The sequence below is a fragment of the Triticum aestivum genome, chromosome 5D (assembly GCF_018294505.1).
Source record: "Triticum aestivum cultivar Chinese Spring chromosome 5D, IWGSC CS RefSeq v2.1, whole genome shotgun sequence".
Taxonomy (NCBI): domain Eukaryota; kingdom Viridiplantae; phylum Streptophyta; class Magnoliopsida; order Poales; family Poaceae; genus Triticum; species Triticum aestivum.
In genome coordinates, this window is record NC_057808.1 from 498778584 (window position 1) to 498794593 (window position 16010).

The following is a 16010-nucleotide window of genomic DNA, read 5'->3' on the forward strand; positions in this document are numbered from 1 at the left end:
TTGATCCAGCAAGGGGGGAGGAGAGGTTGATGGAGATCCAGCAGCACGACGGCGTGGTGGTGGAAGTAGCGGGATCCCGGCATGGCTTCGCCAAGCGCAAGCGGGGAGGAAGAGGTGTCACGGGAGGGAGAGGGAGGCGCCAGGGCTTAGATATTGCTGCCCTCCCTTCCCCCCACTATATATAGGGCCAAGGGAGAGGGGGGGCGCAGCCTTGGCCCTTCCTCCAAGGAAGGGTGCAGCCAGGGAGGAGTCCTTCCCCCCCAAGGCACCTCGGAGGTGCCTTCCCCCTTTAGGACTCTCCTTTTATCTTATCTCTTGGCGCATGGGCCTCTTGGGGCTGGTTCCCTTGGCCCATATAGGCCAAGGCGCACCCCCTACAGCCCATGTGCCCCCCCGGGGCTGGTGGACCCCCTTGGTGGACCCCCGGATCCCTTTCGGCCCTCCCGGTACAATACCGATAAAGTGTGAAACTTTTCCGGCGACCAAAATAAGACTTCCCATATATAAATCTTTACCTCCGGACCATTTCGGAACTCCTCGTGACGTCCGGGATCTCATCCGGGACTCCGAACAACTTTCGGGTTACCGCATACTAATATCTCTATAACCCTAGCGTCACCGAACCTTAAGTGTGTAGACCCTACGGGTTCGGGAGATAGGCAGACATGACCGAGACGACTCTCCGGTCAATAACCAACAACGGGATCTGGATACCCATGTTGGCTCCCACATGCTCCTCGATGATCTCATCGGATGAACCACGATGTCGAGGATTCAATCAATCCCGTATACAATTCCCTTTGTCTATCGATATGTTACTTGCCCGAGATTCGATCGTCGGTATCCCTATACCTTGTTCAATCTCGTTACCGGCAAGTCTCTTTACTCGTTCCGTAACTCACATCATCCCGTGATCAACTCCTTGGTCACATTGTGCACATTATGATGATGTCCTACCGAGTGGGCCCAGAGATACCTCTCCGTTTACACGGAGTGACAAATCCCAGTCTCGATTCGTGCCAACCCAACAGACACTTTCGGAGATACCTGTAGTGCACCTTTATAGTCACCCAGTTACGTTGTGACGTTTGGTACACCCAAAGCATTCCTACGGTATCCGGGAGTTGCACAATCTCATGGTCTAAGAAACTGATACTTGACATTAGAAAAGCTCTGAGCAAACGAACTACACGATCTTGTGCTAGGCTTAGGATTGGGTCTTGTCCATCACATCATTCTCCTAATGATGTGATCCCGTTATCAACGACATCCAATGTCCATGGTCAGGAAACCGTAACCATCTATTGATCAACGAGCTAGTCAACTAGAGGCTTACTAGGGACATGGTGTTGTCTATGTATCCACACATGCATCTGAGTTTCCTATCAATACAATTCTAGCATGGATAATAAACGATTATCATGAACAAGGAAATATAATAACAACCAATTTATTATTGCCTCTAGGGCATATTTCCAACAGATGGGACCTTTCGATTCCACAGTAAGTGGTGGCGCTTCAGTTCTCGGGCTAAAGCTGTCATAGCCTGGCTCGATCAACCCACTGCTCTCACATGACAATCCTTTGTCATTAAGTTAAAGTGGTTGTCGGATTCAATACAAATACACTATTGTCATAGGGAGCCTTGTTAAAACACGCCCCGATTACCTGGATTATATCATTGCTCGCGTTTACACATCGATGCAGTAAAAGAAGGCGCCGAACATGAAGGGTTAATGAGCGCTTCAGATCCCAAGGAGTCCTCGGATATGATATCAAATTGGAAGATCGAACGCCTACGAAGCTGAAGATCAAGAAGGCGAAGCTGTCCCGAGGAGTGATCCATGGTCCTCGGCTTGAAGACTAGTTCAGGGGCTACTGGCGGTGTCCTGGACTACCATTCATGGGCCGGGCCGAGGACCCTCAACAACCGAAGAATGGGCCACGTAAGCCATGGCCCTCGGCGTACTCAAGTTGGAATCCTCCAAAGACTTGGCGTATACATCAAGACATATTCAAATATTCGGCATGTTTATCTCTAGATGCAACCGATGATGTGTAACCCTAGGTACCCCTCGGTCCCTATATAAGTCGAGGGTTTTAGTCTGTAGAGGCAGGTTAGATTCATTCATACGATCATGAGGTAGATCATCTTGTACTTTGTACCCCATCCACAATCAATACAATACAAACAAGACATAGAGTTTTACATCTTCGAGAGGGCTCGAACCTGGGTAAATATTGTGTCTCCTTACTTCCTGTTACCATCCAGCCAAGATCACCAGCTCGGGACCCCCTACCCGAGATCTGTCGGGTTTAGCTCTGACACTCGGGGCTAGGGTTTCTCCTTTGCAACCGCCAGCGCGAGCAGCCCAGGAGGGAGAGGGAAAAAAATAATGTACAACAAGCTAGGTTGCTCTGACTGTCGTTAAATATGATTTTCTCTGCGGGGGTGGCGGAGAATCCGGAGCGTAACCCAGGAAAAAGGCCAAAAGCATATGGGCCTTAGACCAGTTCATAGTCGCATGCCAGCAAAACCGACTAAATATCACCCGTACCGATAGATAACTCGGTCTCACCTCTGGGCGCGGGGGAGTGGGCCAGCCTAGTACTATAGCGCCTCTAGCTTGAGTTTTTTTTTCTCTGTTGTGTTTTCTTATCATTTTCGCCGTTTGCATAGTTTCTTTTCTTCTTTTGGATTATTTTGTTTTCCTTTGTTTCTTTCTCCTGTTTTTCACCGATTTTATTTTGTTTTTCTCTTTTCCCTTTTTCTTTTAATTTATCAAATTGTTCGACAGATGTCTACATTTTTCATACACATTGTACACTCATCGTATACATTGGGAAAATTATACTTGTTTAATATTTTTACAATACATGATAAACATTTTTTTCAAATATATGTTTTGATATATACTTTTTCCATACACAATGTACATTTAGTGTATACATTTAAATCTTTCTTTATACATGCTTAAAAAAATTCAAACACATGATTAACCTTTTTCGTATACATTTTTTCTTTCAATTTTTTCTGAATAGGTGTAATTTTTGTTGTTAATGCACGTTGATTTTTTTTTGAATTGTAAGAAACTTTCTTTAAACTATACATTTTTTTACATTGTATATAACATGTTTTCTAGATGTCGTGGTTTTTTAAATGTAATGTACATTTTTTAACGATACAAAACATTTTTTAATTGAGCAAACATTTTTTCAAATTATATATATTTTTTAAAATGCCACACACATTTTTTTTGAATGCTATCAACATTTTTAAAAAGTACACTGGGTGTTTTTTACAATGCGTCGACATTTTTTAAATTCATTTTTTTGAAACGTTAAAGTAATTTTATGTCTTTAGAATATATTACCCCATCCCAAAAAGCTTGTCTTAGATTTATCTAGACACATATACATGTGTATCTAGACAAATCTAAGTAAACTTTTGGGACGGAGCGAGTATATGTGTATGTATCTGAAATATTTTAGAATATTTCTTTTGAAAATATGAACTGAGAGAGTTCGTACCGTGCACGGATTCCAGGGCCTATTCCAAAGACTCTCTCAGTTCTCCAAGACAGCGCCGGTTACGTATCTGAAGCGGACTCGAGGGCCTATTCCTACAGCAACTCCCCCGGTTATCCTCTCTCCAAGACAGGGCCCGTATGCCACGGACGACGGTACGTATCTGAAGCGGAGTTGTAGTCCCGATCCATCTCTTCCTCCCTTTTTCGGCCATCGATCATATGTATACTAAGTGATATATATACTTTGCCAAAGCCGTCAGCTCCGATTGCAAAACCTCCTCAAAACCATCTACTACTAGGTCTTCCAAATCTCGCATCTCCAATCCAATGGCGCAAGCCCCGGGAGATCCCTTCCCGTCGGGCCTCCGACACGCCGACACTGACGCCGCGCAATCACACGTCCGGAAATACCTCTTGCCCTTGAAGAAGAGGGCGGCGCCCACGAGCGACGGCAGCGACCGCAGCAGCGCCGACGGTTCGTTCGTGGTCCCACCGAAGAAGAGACGGGTGGTGGTGGACACCGGCGGCGAGGGCACCAGCAGCACCCACGCGATCCCGGTTCAGAGCCGGCCTAGGCGAGTTGCGGCGTGCAACGTTGCGTACGCGAGCATGGAGGAAGAGGAAGCCGGCTCGTCGGCGGCCGGGGCGGCGGGATCGAAGAAGAAGAATAGGAACAGGAACAGAAACAGGGATAGCAGTAGAAAGAAGGGACCGCGGCCGGCACGGTGCGCCGCCGCCCCGCTGGTCAACAGGCCGCTGCACCTCAGCGTGGAGCAGCAGCAGCACCTCAGGTCGCTCGGCGCCACGGCCCCGCAGTTCGTCTTCATGAAGACCCTCCAGAAGAGCGACGTGGAGCGCAACCAGAACCGGCTGCTCTTCTCGTGCAAGCGCGAGTTCATCCAGGCCCACCCCATCACCTGGCTCCTCGCCGAGGAGGAGACGTACTTCGTGCATGAATGGGGCGACGGGCTGAGCGTGAGCGTCATGGACGACCACGACAACCAGTTCAACTTCAAGCTCAAGTACCTCGACTCCAACGGCGGGTACCGCTTCATCGGCCCCGGCTGGAAGGACTTCGTGGCCGAGAACAAGCTGCTGGAGCCGGTGAGCGACGGCCTTCGTTTTGTCATCGAGCTGTGGGCGTTTCGGTCGCCGATGTTGCCCGAGCAGCCCGAGGGTCCCGACGTCGAGGGCCTAAAGGGCCACCCTGACGGCACCCTCGGGTTTCTCTTCCGAGTGTATCAGGACGAGAGCAGGGACGTCCAGCGCGGCAGCGAGGAAGAAAGGCGGCCGGTCCAGAAGACGAAGAGGCAGGCGCCGGCCAAGGCGGTGCCATCAAAGAAGCTTGCGGGACAGTGCCAAGCCGTGGCGTGGGACGTGACGAGGGCCGAGATAGTCGAGGCGGTTGGGGAGGAAATGGCGGATCCGTTGTTCGGGCTGTTGATGCTAAGGTCCAGTGGGCCCGTTCCAATGCTTAAATTTGAAAATACACCGTCTGCTCAGATTTGCTAGGAGAAGAATTTGACGCATCCAGAACACTCGGACCGTATCGCACGCATATGCAGACAGATTGTGCGACTCCCCAACACTTCGGGTCCTAAATTTTTACACTGTGAATTTATCATTAATTTATATAGCCATTCTCCTTCTAAAAGAAGAGTTAATCTCCATATTTGTCGTGTCCTTGTTTCCCGTACAACAATACAACATCCCGACCGTAGCTTCGACTAGATCGCTTTCTTTCCGTTCCTTAATTTCCTGAGCGTAGCTTTCTTTGGTGGGAAACGTTTGCTGCCGGGGCGCCGGCCGAAGCGTTTCGCCGGACGCACGCGGGCCTTGCGATCGCTGGATCGTGCGAGTACTGGTGACGAGAGCACTGCTCAAAAGAAAAACAGATGACGGAAGCACTCTTATCCAATTGATTTTTTCCTCATCTTCTTCCCCACGACGCGGACTCCAAGGGGCACCTGCAGAACCAGGCATCAGCCCCCGCCCGCACCACCGCATGCCGGTTGGATTGCTGCACAGCAGTTTGTCTCCGGCCGCGACTTCAGCGCCCTCCGCCATGCGCGCGACCCCTCGCTCCCATTGGCAGCTCCCTGTTTGTCTCCCGCTGGAAGTACCTATGTCCCTGACGGTTGGAGCTTTTCCCACCAAGGTTGAAGCTTTTTTCCCCGACGGTTGCAGTACCCGTGTGATGGATCACGCCAGTTCCCTGCCGCCGCACCACTCGTAGCACGCGGTCATCGCGGTGGTAGCAAAAAAGCGCACCGGTTGTAGCAAATCCATGTCGCCGCGGTGGTAGCAAAAAAGCGCACCGGTTGTAGCAAATCCATGTCGCCGCTCGTTGCACCACTGCACGCCGGTCGGACCACCGCATACCAGTTGCAACAAATTCGGTCGCCGGTGGTAGCTTTTTCCACTGCGGTTGCAACAAATTCGCAACCCGTCATCGTCGGCCACACTACGTCGTCTTCCTGGTTGTAGCAAAAACAGCTACTGGTTGTAGCTTTCCTCGTTCCATATTGCAGCAAAAAACAGTTGCTCGTTGCCTCGTCGCGCGGAAAAAGCATCAACCATTTGTGCGAAAAGCTTCAACCGATGTGTGAGAAGCTTCAACCATGAAAAAAGCTTCAATGGCCATGGAAAAAAGCTTCAAATTAGGGAAATATCTTCAACCATCATGAAAAAAGCTTCAAGCGGCATGGGAAAAAGCTTCAATCGATATGGCATGCCGACAATGGTCGGAACGGCGACACCGGGGAGCTGCGGGGCCGACGGCCTCGCGGTGCTGCATCTCCACCGAGCTAAATACGTCGCCAGGCAGAGCTGCAACCCAGAGCAACGGTTGCGGGTAGAGACAGGGACGAGGGCGGTGGCCGGCGGCGAGGGTGCCGACCGGCGACGAAGATGGCCGGCCAGGGTGCCAACCGGCGACGAGGGCGATGCGGACCTGCGGTGGTGCTTCAAGCTCGGGGCGTTCAGTTTTTCAGGGGAAAATGACTCGCGAGAAGGGCGAAGGGACACATCTGACGGCCTTTAATCGGCTGCATCGGACGGCTGGGGCTCGACCGACCCAATTGTTGGGCCGGCGCGCCGGCGCCTAGCGTCCCTCTTCTTTAATTGGATAAAAAAATCACAGATGCGAGAGTTATAATGAGTGCATGCCAAAAGTAAAATGAACTGGGCTCCCTCCTGACCCGCGTCAAGTTTTTTTTTTGCCCGTTGGCCCCATGCCTGACAATGGGGATTACCTAGTCGGGTATTGGACTCCCATCTCCGTCCTACGCGTTTGGTTGCTCGCATCGCATACTTGTCTCAGTTGGGCATATGCAAGGTATAAACCATCATGGGCGTGTTTGGTTGCCGTCAGCTACAGTACCTGCATTGCATACCCTTCTCCACTCAGCCTAACTCTCGAAAAACAGCCTCATATGCAACATCTGCAAGTTGTTTGGTTGCCTGCATATGGACTGCCTGCATTAGGGGATCAACTTTGGCATGTTGTTTGATTGCCTGCATTGTCTTGGCGCATACAACTACATGCTGTTTGGTTGCCCGCATGAGGTATGATTAAGAGCTAGCACTTGCAGTTAGCACACAGGGTTAAGAGCTAGCAGAGGAAGGGGGAGGAGAAATGGAGTGTGCGCCGGACCATGGCGATTGCGGTGGATAGTGGCCGTGGTTATTCCTAGAGCCTTTTAGTAAACAGCCGCATGCCCCTTTTTTTCTGCTTAATGCATACTATGCTCTTCACTTCGGCATGCATGTATGACTGGTTTCAGTAGTCAAATTCCGTTTAGCTCAAGTCAAGTGCAATGTTCCTGACATGGATCTACTGCTTGCCTGTCTGCATGTGACGCTAGCACCTTCCTGGAAAAGCCCGTTGAAACAAATGATACTGGCACATTCCTTGGTAAAATGCTGCTGCTAAAGATTTTTAGATTAGTAGTTTTCCGAGATTAGACTTTGCACTTACAAATCTTAAAGCCCTAACATCGTTACAAGCCTTGTAATCCAACAACAGATTTACCAATTTACAAGAGTCAGTTGGTGTTGCTGCTGCTGATAGTATGTCCTCCACTCTACACCCTGCTATTTTCCCTCCTATAAAACACGTAACAGAAAGTTCTCTCCATAGCAGATTTCCTTCTTGAGGTCTGATGCTTTTCAAGTATTTATTTACAGTCGCCAGCCACTCCCTATAAAATCTTTAAATAGTCTGAAGTTGTGTGGGTGATTCTTTTTTTTATTGTATAAAGTTGAGTCATCTATTTTGGAACGGAGGGAGTAGGACACAATAATCAGTAATTATGAGCTGCTTGATGATAGTACCAGGAAATTTTACAAATTCATCAATTTATCTGTTGGTAGATCTGATTCCCTGAAGTTCTTGGTCGGACGTTTGCCAGTTTAGTTGAGAAAATATTTGCGGTTCTGGCGCAGATTAGCTTCAGCCTTTTGAGGTCCAACTGAAAATATCTGAGTTGCCATTGAGTGTCACTACACTAGATTGCCTGCATACTGAAACTGCAGTAGCTCCGTTAGATTGTGAGAGTGATATCTAGGGTTATAATCACACCAAACATAGTCGTTGGAATGATATGCTGGACGGTACAGCTGTTCAACAAATCTTAGTACATCTTGTGACACTTGAACATCTTCACCAAGTACCCGAAATGCAAATTCAACCTAGACCCTCTTCTTCCGAGCAGAAGATGCAGGGGAAGGCGGCGCCGAGCATGAGCAGAGGCCGCGCAAAATTGCAATGACGGCAAACACAACGTATGGAGCATACAGCTGAAGCAGCCTCGGCGTTGCCCTTCCTGAGCCCAGCATCTCACCAAGTATTGCGGACTGAAACACACAATTGCAATCACTATCAGGAAAGAAATCAAGATAATGCGGCCCATCACAGAGCGATTTATGTGCTAGTGACTGAAATTGATGACATGACACTGAAAAACTTTGAGAGTTTTTACGGTACATCATACTACCCAACAAAGTGAATAGTATTTAGTTGATCTAACGGTTAATATGGATCGGTAAAATTTAAATTCTAGGATATATTGGTAATTCTACATAAAGATAGATTTGTTTGTTTTCAGTTTAATAAATCCTGATTGATCTAACTAATTAGTTATTCTCATCCCATCGACGCCGACCCATTCGTCCGCTACTCCCGACACCACGCCGCCGCAAAATCTCCACGCCGGCGGCGGACCTCCAACCGGAGCCACTGCGGCCAAGTGCCTGCAGAAAGCGACACAAAATAAAATCTAGTTTCGTATGGTGCGTGGTGCGGCTGATGGCGAGCAAAGCGACGCGTGCGTGCCACGGCGGACTACGTGTTCCTGTTCCAGGGGAGCGACGCCTCGGTGCACACTCCGTGAACCCCCTTGCGTGGAGCCATTAGCGGGTGAGTCTGCCGCCCACATCGTCGCTGTTCCCTTGGGTTGCTGGAGTGGCTCTGCGGGAGAGCCACCGCAACGACGAGGTCTTGCCGGCGTTGCGCGCTCGCAGGCCAGGAGCATCGGGCACCTCCTGTCGAGGCGGCTGGTCATCCCGAAGGCGCTCGCAAGCAAGGGGCATATGGCAGCTCCCGTCGAGGTGGCTCGTTGTCCCGAGCCGTCCGACAGGAACTCGTCGGAGGAGCAGAAGTGAGGAGAACCTGCTGTACCGGCGTTCCCATCTTCGATCCCACACCTGCAGAGCTCTGCCCGTCGCCGCCTCTCGAGGAACCAACGAAGGCCATCGTGTCGTGCCATGATGAATCCGATGAAACCTGCTATGACGGCGTCTCCAGGCACCCGTTCAGCGGTTCAGCCTCGTCGGCTTCTGCCTGACGACCGAGCTCATGGAGTTTGCCGGCGAGATGGAGGCCCTTCTTGGCCGGCTAGACATTGACAGCGGCAACGAGCAGGAACAGTTTTGCATGGAAGCATTGTGCCTTATCGAGAGGATGGCGTAGAAGGCGGGCAAGCGTGCGGCCTCCAGCCGGTGCCCGAGGTGTCCGGCCATATGATTGACATCGACTTTGACTGCGGCTCACCTTAGATGACAACGGACGAGAACGCGGCAAGCAGCAGTGCCAGCGCCGACGTTCAGTTCGTCCCGCAAGGAGACTCGTACTCAATCTAAATTACTTTGGCCACTAGGAGACCTGCGTGCGCGAACCTGCCTGATTGATTGATAAAAAGTTAACTACCTAAAATGCCCTTAATTACTCAATATACTACCAGAAATCTACTGTAGTATTGCCTCATCTGAACCCTCCAATCACATAAAATGAACGGTCCAAATATATTTGATGCACTGTAAAAGGTCTCAAAACTTAGTATCCACGGAGTTGGCCTCTGCATCTTGCAGATCTGAAGCAGAGGCGGCACATGTTCTCAAACCATGGAAAAAGAGCAGAGCAGAGGGAGGCTGCGGCGGACGAGGGTTACCATGGAGGTGAGGGTGGAGACGCCGGCCATGAGCGAGGTGGTGGCGGCCCAGCGGCGGCGGGCGAGGACGCCGTAGATGGTGGCGACGGAGAGGGGCCAGAGGAAGGCGATCTCGAGCCAGAAGATGCCGCGGAGGAAGGCCGGCGGCTGGGCCATGAGGTAGTCGTCGAACTCGGCGGCGTACCACCGCTTGAAGTCCCGCAACGGCGCCGGGTATAGGTGTGGCGGGATTACGGACTGCGCGCCGATCAGCGGGGCCGCCATTGCGATGGTGAGCGAGAATAGGACGACCACAGCGTCCGCCACCGCCGAGAGGACGCCCATGGCTGGCCGGGGATCTCGAGGTGGTGTAGTGTAGGTCGATTTGTTGACTTCGAGAGGGGATCAGATATGCTTGGCGCTTGTGAACATGAAAAAGGACAAGTATTTTGCAGCAATACTTTATTTATTTTTAGGTTTGGCAGGAGAATGGCAATAAAAGGAAATGTCACTGGGCTGTTTCCAAAATTTAGGGGAAGTTGACAGGTGAGGTGTTTTCCTTGTTCACGTAGATCCCCTAAAAGTGAATTTTGGTAGGCCACGGTAAACTCTGGCGACGGTGGTCAGCGGCGGCGTGGTGGGTGTGGCAGCAGTGCGGCGGACTTTAATTGCGGTTGGGTGGTGGTGGCTGTTTTTTTTAACGGAAAGACCATTATGGCTAGCTTTATTAAAACCCAAATGACACTTACATCATCAGCTAAAAATTTAAAGAGGAAATCCGGCAGAGCCTCCACCCAAAAGGCAGGAGCATTGGCACCGCCCCACTGCGCTAGCTCATGCGCAACCATATTAGACTTTCTAATACAATGTTCTACCACAGCCTTCCCGAATTCTCTCAACATCACTCGACAATCTTGCAAAATAGGAGCCGCCACCACCGAGTGTCCTTCATTACTATGTAGCGCCTGCACCACTATCAGGTTGTCCATACATACTAAAAGATTGTTGCATCCAGTGCTCTGTGCTAGTTTTAGTCCCTCCAACAGCGCTGCTGCTTCTGCTGAAACCACATATGGGACGTGGTCAAGTCTCGCCGTAGCTGCCCTGATGAAGCCTCCTCTGTTATCGCGAAGCACAGCTCCACAAGCTCCTGTGAAATCGTCTTCTGAGTAGGATGCGTCGACATTCAGTATTTGTTGTCCCGTCATGCCAGGAGACCATCTGTTTGTATGTGGAACTTGGGTCAAAATCCCTCTTGCTCTAACAAAATTCAAGGTTAAAGCGTATATTGCTGGAGCAGTCCAAGCTGGACACTGAACTTGTTCACCCGGACTAATTGCCTGCGTTGCCACCATATGTACCAACATGCCGTTGCAAACAACTCTGGTAGTTCAACTGGGTCCATATACATACGCTGAGAGGCTTGATCACATAGCATAAATTCAATCAATGTTGAACCAGCACAATCCACTAGCGCTGCATCCGCTACTTCCTTTGCTATTCCAAGAGCTTCCCAAATTTGCATTACTCGTAGATTGAGGGAAAATTTCAGAGAATTTATGTACAAAAAGCGGTTAGAGAGCTATTTTTTGGGTTCAACTTTCCCTAAAGGTTGTTATTTTACAGAAGATGCAGGAACCATCGGAGATGCTCTAAGGATTGTGGTGGCCTTTGAATGTTTGATTTGCAAGCCATGAATCAGTTTCTTGCTGGTGAAATGACTTTGAAAACTTAAAAAAAATTATGGTATGTGGCAGAAACTTTTGAGCAAAAAATATCTTAAGGATAAACCCTTTCCAGATTACCTGATGGGACAGGTGGTTCCCACTTCAGGCAGGGGCTATGTAAGTCAATCACCTGTTTCAGAGAAATAGTGATCGGATTGGTAATGGTCAAAAGACACTGTTCTGGAAAGATAAATGGATTGGCGATTCACCATTGGCTGATAAATTTCCCAGGCTCATTTGCCTTCTTCTTTTTTTCCTTTTTTGCGAATTCCAGGCTCATTTGCTCCACAAGGAAAGTGACTGTTCACTTTGTGAAAACCAATGGCTGGGAATGTTCGCATTTTAGAAGAACTTTCTGGGGGAGAGACTGCTGAGTAGTGGGAGGAATTGAAGAATTTAGTGAATTCATTTCAGCTTAATGATGAAGTTGATAGGGTGAATCGGAAGATTGTGAATAAAAAAACCTTTGATGTGAAAGGTCTTTACCTCCAAATTATGACTGTTGGGATTGTATGATATTAAGATATTTGGAAAATCAAAATGCCACTGAAAGTGAAAAATCTTCTTGTGGCTAATGATCAGAAACAATATTCTCGTCAAAGGCAATTTGCTTCACAGAGGCTGGACTAGCAGTGAACAATGCTACTTGTGTGGCCATCCTGAAACAATCAAACACCTGCTGTTTGGATGTAGCCTCGCTAGGTTTGCTTGGAATTTGATATTCCGTGCTTTTGACCTTGTGAGACCCCCTGATGATGTTCATGATCTCATTTCTGGCTGGTTAGATCAGTTCCCTCTCAGTTAAAGGAAAATGACTGATCCATCGCGGCAAAAAAGAGAAAAGAAGGGAAAATGACTGATGGGAGGGACTGCTCTTTGCTGCACTTATATGTCTTTACAGAGTAGTAGAAACGTAGCATGTTTTGATAAGAAAACGCAACAATAATTTTCATATTTGCAATCATCTCCCCAACCGAAAATTCTTGCAGACAAACCTAAAAGTAAGAAAGCATTGAGCTCGGCGCGGAGAAGATCAAGCATGTGGTGTAGGAGATCTGATCTACACAAGAACCCATGGATGGGGTCCTACGGTTCTCAGGATCACAGGTGGCTGGAAGTTTTCACATGCATTTACTTATCTTGTTTTCTTTTCCTTACCTTGCGCAATGCGCCAATGCCGCAACCAGCTAGCTTTCCCTATTTCTGTTGTTTCACAATGACTTACTTCAGTTGTGTGCGAGTCATCAAAACTCTCTGTTATGTTAAGTTCAGTACTGTATCTTATGAGTGTGCTGACTTTCTCCAAATTGTTCTGCGTGTATTGCCCCAGCCTTTCTTTTGTTTCTCTCTCTCTCTCTCTGAATATTTGTAAGTCTGGTAGTTTCTTCAATGGAAATCGACAAGGAAGGCTCGTTGTTTTAAAAAACTTTAACTTCTTTTAGGTACACGGTTGTTGCAGCGGGGCAACAAATACATGTATAGCAAAAAGTCAGTTAATTGATTCTTTAGCGATATTTTCTTATACGTGATTTTTATTTGCGTACGATCAAGTATTTCAAAAGGCCAAAAAGTCAGTTAATTGAAGAACAAGTACCGCACCACAAAAGAACCTATAGGATCAGCATCCTCTTACTCATCTCATCTCCGCCCGTGTACTTATGTGCCCGGATCGTAGTCAATACCGCTGGCCGCGACGACAGACAGCAAATACCTTAGGGGTGAGCCTTTTCTGGTATGTTCTCGCTCGGGAGGATCACAGTTCTGGCGATACATCCAAAGGATCAAGGAGGACATCCGTGTACGAATTTTCTTCTTCATAGGGAATAAGGACGGGACCTAATTTTGGCTGGACCCCTGGTTGGGTACCAAGCCTCAAAGAATGAGCTTCCCTGACTTGTTCTCGACTTGTTCGGACCCACTATTAATTGTTTCCACGGCCTTTCGATCTGTATAGTGCAATATTCGGTTTCGTCGTACTTTTGGGCAAGCAGAGAGTGACGACTGGACTAGACTACGGATTGCCTTACCATTGGTGCTACTGGACTATCCGAACACCGTGTCTTGGTGGATCTCTCTGATGGCGGAGTTTTCGGTGAGCACGACATACCATGCTTTATGTCAGTCACCTACCAACTCCTGGTTTTCGCCCCTGTGGAAAGCCCCTCTGCCCTTGAAGACTAGGATCTTTGTGTGGCAGCTATTACGAGAGCGCATCCTTTCGGGGACTGAGGTACTTAAGCAACATGACCCAGGTGATGGCTTGTGCCCCTTATGTGCAGCATCGGAGATTGGGACCCATATCCTATTCTTCTATATGTCGGCGTGGGTCTTATAGACGTTCGTTCGCGAGGCGCTTGGGCCCGACTGGGAGGCCTTGAACCTCGCGGAATTCCTCCGGTCCAGGACTACGCGCCATACGCAACATCACCGCCTATTCTGGCTTATCTTTGCGGCGATATCATGGACTCTTTGGACAACACGTAACAAAATGGTGATTGAGAAGGTCTTTCTGAGGCAGGCGTCTGACACCTTCAAATTCTTTGCTTTTCTTCAGCACTGGCACCCGCTCTTGAGGCAGCGTGACCGCGATCGTCTCTTCCTCATGATGGATGCGCTTCTGGTTACAACGCGTCGACTGTCGTCCTTGTAGGGCCGCTTGGTGGCAGCTACTAGGTGGCTTTTTTTTTCCTATTTCTCTTATGTTTTCTTTGGGTATGATTGTGCCGTTGCTCCGGCCGTCGTTCTTCTGAAGTTTGGATGCAGATTATGTGGACCGTTGTTTTATCTATAAAGCAGGCGAAAGTCTATTTCAAAAAACAGACTACGGCAAATGAGCTCCGCCGGCCGGCCACGCCTCGCGGTCGGCTTGGTCGCTGCTCGAGTCGTAATCATATCATGTGCCCCCGGTCCTGATGTAGTATCAACGTCTGAAGACATTATTGTTGTGTATGTATGTAGCAGCATAATATATGCCAACATTGTCGTCTCCTCGGAGAGGAGTCCACAATCTCGTTTTAATTCTCATGGAGAGTGCAAAGTACCTCCTTCCTTGCATGCCCCGTTTAATTAGCTCACACCTGAACCGTGCTCATTGGCCTCTCGTCCATTTTGTCTCATGTCTCTCTTGATTCCTAAGGATGCTAACAATCTGCATGCCACCGCCAGTGTGTGGTACAATTCTACTTCCAGCTCTACAACTCAACTCTAGACCACTCATTCGGCTGAATCTGTTGATCAAATTCCTGATGCATCTCACTCCTAACCGATTTCACCATCTGACCGCCGCCAGCGACACTAATCGTCCTTGTCAATTTTTCTCTCCTCCTTCACTTGATCATTGCCCTTGTTGCAAACATGATTGTGTTGCACGCCAAACTAGTTATTTATATAAGGTCTGTGAATGAACATAGTGTGTGGCCTCGACGTTATTCCTTCACCAAACTTCACATGCCAACTGTTGTGGCCATTTATTCCTACTGCGGCCGCCATTTATTTAAACTATGAGTGATTTAGTTTTTCTAGAAATGTTGACAATCTTGGTGTGAATTGCTCATCTTTCATATGAATAACTATACACCAAATATTGCTATCAAATGAAGAAAAGAACAGTCCGTGCAAACTGGAGCAACAACAGAAAACTTCTTGGTGTTTTTCAAAAGACATAGTAGGAGAATGTCCTATTGTATTTTATTAGAAGTTAAACATATGTAAAGAAAACAAAAACTCTTGGTGTTGATTGACTTCACACTCAGGGTGGAAATAAAATTGAATGTTACTTTTAGCTCAATTCTTTGCGAAGGTATTGCAATGAATGTGAATTCACATAATATCAATAAGATATCAGTTACAACCAGACTCTACTATACTAAGATCTACTCAAGACAAAAAGGATACACATACCCATATTAGGAAAAAAAAACATGTGTTCAATGGAACAATTTCAGCAAACATAATCATCAACGGGCAACGATGGCAACCATGGGCTAATAGGAGAGGGGCTCCCACAACAGCGCCTTGAGGAACGGGACGACGCATGAGTGCCGCCGTTGCTAAAAAGTAAAAAACCCTAGTATATGAAATAATGAAAATGTGCTTTCGTTATCGTGGAACAAGAAGCCCTTGTACCTTCATAAAAGGAAAACCATAGTTTTGTGGATACAAACTAGTGATGCTAGATCATGAGTTTTCACCTTGAAGGGAAGTTTGAGCAAACTCCAGGCAATGCCATTAACAAGGGAATGCAATCATTGCTACGTTCAACGCCGGACCTAGAGTTTTGATTCTAAGAACTCAAGACCCAGCACTCAAAGTGCACCACCTAACCG

General features: G+C 48.2%; 1 protein-coding gene and 1 pseudogene across 1 annotated transcript; one reads left to right on the forward strand and one right to left on the reverse strand.

The window, feature by feature from the left end:
• The first annotated feature begins 3684 nt into the window (after positions 1-3684).
• On the forward strand, positions 3685-5131 carry LOC123125750 (uncharacterized; annotated as a pseudogene).
• A 2957-nt stretch (positions 5132-8088) lies between these two features.
• On the reverse strand, positions 8089-10475 carry LOC123125751 (sigma intracellular receptor 2). The gene is made up of 2 exons (XM_044546213.1): positions 9980-10475; positions 8089-8387 (listed from the first exon to the last, which is right to left on the reverse strand). The coding sequence occupies exons 1-2, from the start codon at positions 10301-10303 to the stop codon at positions 8223-8225; spliced, it is 489 nt and encodes a 162-aa protein (XP_044402148.1). The 5' UTR covers positions 10304-10475; the 3' UTR covers positions 8089-8222.
• Positions 10476-16010: the final 5535 nt, after the last annotated feature.